The sequence below is a fragment of the Dipteris shenzhenensis genome, chromosome 16 (assembly GCF_047967505.1).
Source record: "Dipteris shenzhenensis isolate YYH24624 ecotype China chromosome 16, Dip_SZ_1.0, whole genome shotgun sequence".
NCBI lineage: Eukaryota > Viridiplantae > Streptophyta > Polypodiopsida > Gleicheniales > Dipteridaceae > Dipteris > Dipteris shenzhenensis.
Window position 1 is genome coordinate 18297074 of NC_141611.1, and position 6105 is coordinate 18303178.

At 43.3% G+C, this 6105-nt stretch overlaps 1 protein-coding gene across 1 annotated transcript; it reads left to right on the plus strand.

Annotated features, from left to right (window-relative positions):
• Positions 1–4090: 4090 nt before the first annotated feature.
• On the plus strand, positions 4091–5854 carry LOC147892642 (F-box/kelch-repeat protein At5g26960-like). The gene has a single exon (XM_087386758.1). The coding sequence runs from the start codon at positions 4091–4093 to the stop codon at positions 5489–5491; it is 1401 nt and encodes a 466-aa protein (XP_087242884.1). The 3' UTR covers positions 5492–5854.
• Positions 5855–6105: the final 251 nt, after the last annotated feature.

The following is a 6105-nucleotide window of genomic DNA, read 5'->3' on the forward strand; positions in this document are numbered from 1 at the left end:
CCCTTTCGAGGCCCTTTCAAGGGAAGCTTTCGAGGGCCTAATCAAAGGTCTTTCGAATGTAGTTTTGGGGAAAGGGGACCATCTTAGTGAGGGAAGAGGGGTAGCTTTTAGAGATAGTCCCCCCAACCCCAAGTGGGACCATCCTAGTGAGAGAAGCTTTTGCCTCCCTAAATAGGAGTGAGAGTGGGAGTGGGAGTGGGAGTTGTACATTTCGGGGGATAGTGGGAACCCCCAAAATCCCACGGGGTGAACTTTTAGGGTGGGGGACCCTCTCCAAGGTCTTAATCCATTCCCTATGAGGCCTTTTGAGTCCAAATCTTCCCTAATGTTCTAATATCACATAGAAAAAGGTAATGCTGCATAGAATAAAATCTAAGAGTTTCCATTTCATATGGAGAAATCAATATAAGCAAATCTTATATTGTAGAAGGTGATGTCTAGATCTATTATTTCATTTCACTATACCTACTATAATTTTAGAAAGTGGTAAAGCTAGCTCTCTTTAATCGTATCGACATGTCATGATAGGAATGCAAGAAATGTTCTAAATAAAGCATAAAAAATGGGCCCCTTTTCCATGTTCTTGCAAAGGCATAAGAAACTTACATTGTCTGAAGGACATGCTTGTACAATGGAAGAAATGGCACCCGTTTTATGGGGTCTTGCAAAGCAAGAAGCACATTGTTTAAAGGACATGTTTGGACATACTAGTTCTAAAAATAACTATTACATGAGGATTTTCATATGAAGTTTTACAATTTTATATGTTATTTTTTAATGTTAGCAAGCTTTTGTGAATGTCCTCTAAAGATATCGATTAGGTATGGCCCATGTAGGGAAAGTAGCAAGGACTAGCTTTACTTATTGGTTGAAAGCTCAATCTTTATATGCTTGTCCTTCTGCATGGTTTATGTGAAGACCTACCTTCTCCATGTCAATCCTATCAAACTTACATAGCATGTGAGTTTGATACTTCTTTAATTGGGGGGCCAACTTCATACAAACTCACAAGAAGGGGAAAGGGGATTTGTGTGGGAAGGATATGTTCTTTTACCAAAAGTACATAGTTTTAGTGGTTTAGTCATACATTGCATGTAGGGCCTTTTTTGGGGGAACAAGTTACAACTAAAGGGTATTTCTAACACTTTGTATTATGTGCACCCCTTGCTCCCACACCATGATAAATTTTGAGACAAATCAAATTAGATACAAAGCTCGTTGGAAAATTTTAGATAATTATGGTAAATTTATGGCTATAAACTATTCATTGAGTCATGTGATTCATGATAATTGGTAAATATTTTTTGACATGTGACAATAACTGTAGAATTACAACCAATATGATAGAAAGCAAGGAATTTCTAAATACACATATCACAACATAGAATTATCCATAAGGCATTGATGCACATTATGTTATGTCAAGGAGACTATCAATTGCAAGTATCTCTTGAGTATCTTGCTAGTATTGTATATATTTGTCCATGTATTTTTATTTGAAACTTCTTGCTCATGGAAAAAGTAGGTGGCTTCAAAGTCTTTATGGCTTGCTTGCAAAGATTCATAAAATGACATAGCCCCACAACCTCTTGTCTAAAAAGATGATCAATTAATCAAAGTATCGCAAATCCTCCATATTAATGAATAAGAGCATCGTGGTTCAAGTATACTCTTAGAGGGACACCCCTCAAAAACATACCAACCTTCACACCTAAAAATAGAAAGGATACGCAAACCATATGACCACATGCTAAGTCAAACTTCTATCTTTCCTTGACAACCCAACCCTTAGCTACTCAAAAAGAAGAGAAAAGAAGAAAGGTTGAAGGTGGGTAGCCCACACTTGGCCTTGCAAGATAATTTAACCAATAACACTACGTTTCCTTGCTAATGTCAATCAAATACTGTATGAACATCGTTCTCGTGTTCATGCAATGTCATGGGAAAATAATGGTAAAGCTTGTCACCACATTCCAAATGTGCATGTTCAGCTCCACGAGCTACATGTTAGTTACATTCCAAAGAGTTACCATAATTTTCATTTCTTAAGGTGAGTGTTAGGATGATTGACTTCATTGCTACTAGAAATTTTGATTATGGTAGTCTTGCTTTTCTTTTCTTTTTGGCAAGGAAGGTTGTTTGCATGGGTACTTGCATTCCAAAGGTTATGGTAATTTGCAGTCCTAAAGGTGAGTAGTTTGCTTTTCTTTTCTTTTTGGCAAAGAAGGTTGTTTGCATTTGTGAAGGTGAGTGTTGGAATCATTGACCCCATTGCTACGAGAACTTTAGTCCGTTGCCTTTTTCAAAGGTAAGGCTTTGTAGGATGCAATAAGATGAAAGGCGTTGGCATTGTCGATAACGTATGTGTGGCCAGATTGTTGTTTTCGTTTTGTGCATGGATTCGAGACGGGAGTAGATTCACAAATGAAATCCATGGAGGAGTAGATTCACAAATCCCTTCAATCTGTACACGATCTCCTGTCCATTTTACTGGTTTCGGAATTTCCCGGAGATTTCACTGCAGGTTTTGTTGCTGGCACCTGCCAAGAGAAGTGGGCTCCGATGCAATTTCTTGCGTGGTTACAAGATCTCCGTCGACGAAGGGTAAGTCTGCCCGGCGCCCACTGCCCACTGCCCACTGCTTTGGATCCCAGATTGAAACAGCAACTCATGAATCACGACAGGGTGTCGTCTGATGAGGACCATCAGGAGCTGGTATTTGTCGTTACACGGAATGAAACGGCGAGGTTGCAACGAAAGCCTGAAGAAGAGGTCGGAATTTTGGCAGGTCGTATTACGTAACGCTCGAAATTGTACAAGTGGGCGGGGGGCAGCTGAAGCGCGATTCGTGAATCGTGATCGATCAGAAGCGCTGGCGAATAAAGAGGGTAATCTGGGAATCTGGCGCAGAGAACCGGCTGTTCGGTGCGCGGAACAAAAGAAGAGGATGAAACGATGAACGATGCACGGAGGGCGATTGTTGTCGCGAAGCGGAGAAGACGATGGATGGACGCTAGTGGAGTGTGGACTGGGGAATGGAGATTTTAGAGAGAGGCGAAGCGATGGAGGAACTTCTGTGAATGGATTGGTGATGATGAGCTCATCCGTTGTGATATGTGACCGGTGGGGAGGACAGAATTAGATGGGGAAGCTAAAAATAAAGGCACGGACTGACGGACTTTTCGTATCATCCACGATATATCATATCTGTCGTGGAAAAACTGTGAGCTACGTAAAGAATCAATGGACCTGGGACCATAACCGAAGTCTGAAAGAAAGAAATGATGTTACGCTAAACCGCCGTAACGTACTACTGCAATCAAATCAAACACGTCGAACTTTACGCATTGACAAATTGACATCAAGCCGACAAATGAGAATCGATTATTATAATCACACAGATTCATACAGTGACGTTAAGTCACACTCACGACTCACACTACATCAGAATTACAAAAAACGGATGACGGGTCGCGGATTCATGACGATCATCTGATGTTTCCCATCCATTACTCGTTAATTGTTGTAATAATCAGACAGATGTAACCCATCGATCGATTGAAACGCTCTATCTGATCATTTGTTTGACGTTTCCAAATTCCTACTCGTTGCTTTTTTTACATAATCCAAGTTCCAACACGGTTCTTACGGAATCTTACGTGCAGGTGGACGAAACAAGATGATTGAATTTATGATTCTTGAATTTATGATTCATCTGCATGATTGAATCTGTAAGATTTTTTTGTAAAGATTGAATCTTGCAAGATTCCAGCCGAATATATATTTAGCGATTTATAGCGAAAACCCCACACGATTTTATGGCCTAAATCCGTCCTCGGCAGCATGCAACCGCCGATAATACGCTCCTAAATTAATATTAAGCACTAATTCCGTGATTTATAATTCTGAGTCCTAGTAATTCCGTGATTTTCGGCCCCTAATACTGCCGACATCGCGAGGGCCACGTCAGCGCGAGACACACGCCAGCGATCGGCCACGTGGGCGAACGTCCCGGCAAGGCAAGGTCCACGTCAGCCAGACTGGTCCACGTGGGTGGGCCATTTTCCTTGGCAGGCTGACACTTGTGCAAATGCCGGATACGACCCCTGTAAAGGGGTGTCACGTGGGCAGGAAGAGCCGACGTGTGTGCTGTAAGTCAAATCCTGGCCGCTTTTCCCGTCGTCGTCGTCCTCTTTATTACAATTCTCGCGTCGCTCAGAATTGCATCAGATTCAATATTCAGGTTCTTCACAGCTTTGCTTCATTCATTAGCATCAGATTTGCAGTTTTCCTCGCCTTACTCACTGCATCGACAGATTCATACTTCGTTGCATTGCTTCAGATTCGCCTTACTACGTCGCAGCTGCATCAGATTCATACTCCTTGCTTCCGATTCGCCTTACTTGGCTGCTGCATCACATCATTCTTACTTCTTTTCAGCTGCTTCGCATTCATTCTTCGTCAGATCCATCTTTGTTGCCTCGCTCTATCGTTCTCCTTGTCGAGTTTGCCTTCTATGAAACCTCTCCTTCAACATAATTTTGTTTCTTCCTCTCTTTCCTCCTGCATCCATGTCGGATTGGCAACCGGAATTTTCCATAACAGCCTCCCCATGACGGAACACGATCTCTCACAAGAAGCTGATGCCAACGATGGTGGCATAACACCTGCTGCCGCTGCTAACGGTCTAAACAAAGTCACTACTCTGAATGACCTTCCGGACGAATTGCTTCAAGCCTGCTTTGCGAGGTTGCCACTCCGCTATATTCCTCTGGTGAAGGTTGTCTCGAAGAGGTGGTTTGCGCTTGCGGAAGCAAAATACCTGTATCAGCTAAGGCGGACTCTGGCTTTGACAGAATCTGCGACTTACATTCTAAACAGCAAATACGAGCAAGGATGCTACAAAGGATTGCAAGGCTGTGCAGAAGATCTGGGTTTCCGACGTCCTATAGCGCTGCTTACTGGACCTCAGAGGCTGCAATTCGCAGCGGCAGCTGGAGTCGATGGTCTTCTGTACATCCTCGGTGGTAGATCGCCACTGATCTCGCGCAAGCCTGATGCGTGGGTAGTCTTCCGTAGAGTAGATGTCTACGACCCGATTTGTAATCGCTGGAAGCAGGTAAAACCCATGAAAACGGCAAGGTATGCTTTTGCTGCCGGTTCATTCATCGAGAGCAGGAGGAACGAGCCGAGGGTGATTGTGGCTGGGGGGTACGATGTTTGCGGCCTGGCATTGCCCTTTGCAGAGGTGTATGATCCTCTGAGAGATGAGTGGGAGGCGATTGCGAGTATGCGAAACACAAAGGGAGCGTGCAAGGGCGAGATGTTTAGAGGCAAATTCTACGTCAAGATGGCAAACAACGGACCCGATGCAGTGGAAGTTTATGATCCATCTAACCGGTGCTGGACCTCCTCACCTGAGATCGCCAATCCCTGCTTTCAGAATTCCGACAAGACCTTCAGCGGAGGAGCCATCATTTTAGATCTGTAGATGTGGGAGTCTCGAGAGGACTCAATCTGGCGCCCTCTCTGCGACAGCGACTCGAGCGTCAGATCCGTGAGAAAACCTCTTTCACATTTTTTTTTTCCATAAAAGAAAACCTCTTTCACATTTTAAGTTTTGATAGCTCGCAAAAGCTTGTTGCTGAGGGCTCTGGCAATCAACCGCTTTGGTTGTGAAAGGAATCATTGTAATTCATCGGAAAAGATGGCAGAAATATTAGGAAGATTATGCATCCCGTGAAAGATTTAAAGAAGATGATGCATCCCGTGAGAGATTTTGGGAGATTTAGCGGTTCTCCCTTTCGCAATTCAAACATTTCGGATCTGTAAATGTGGAAAACTGCCTGTGAGGGCGGGGGGGCTACCGGCAACAGCCGGTGGGAGGGTCAAGGGGCGGTGGCGTGGAAACTTGATCAAACTTTTATGGAAAGGACTAGTTTGTTTTTGGGCTCTTTCTCAACCTTCTACTGTGATAATGTGTGATTGTAGCTTACCAGTTGTGTTAGGACTAATGTAATCAAAGAAAAGGATGCATCTCTTACAGGTTGATCTTGAACAATTCTCTTGACGCTTCTAATGAAGACTCGTAGAAGTTATATAAAA

Excerpts from the sequence above, each read along its gene's own strand:
- LOC147892642 (XM_087386758.1), top strand. The coding sequence starts at position 4,091 with ATGCCGGATACGACCCCTGTAAAGGGGTGTCACGTGGGCAGGAAGAGC.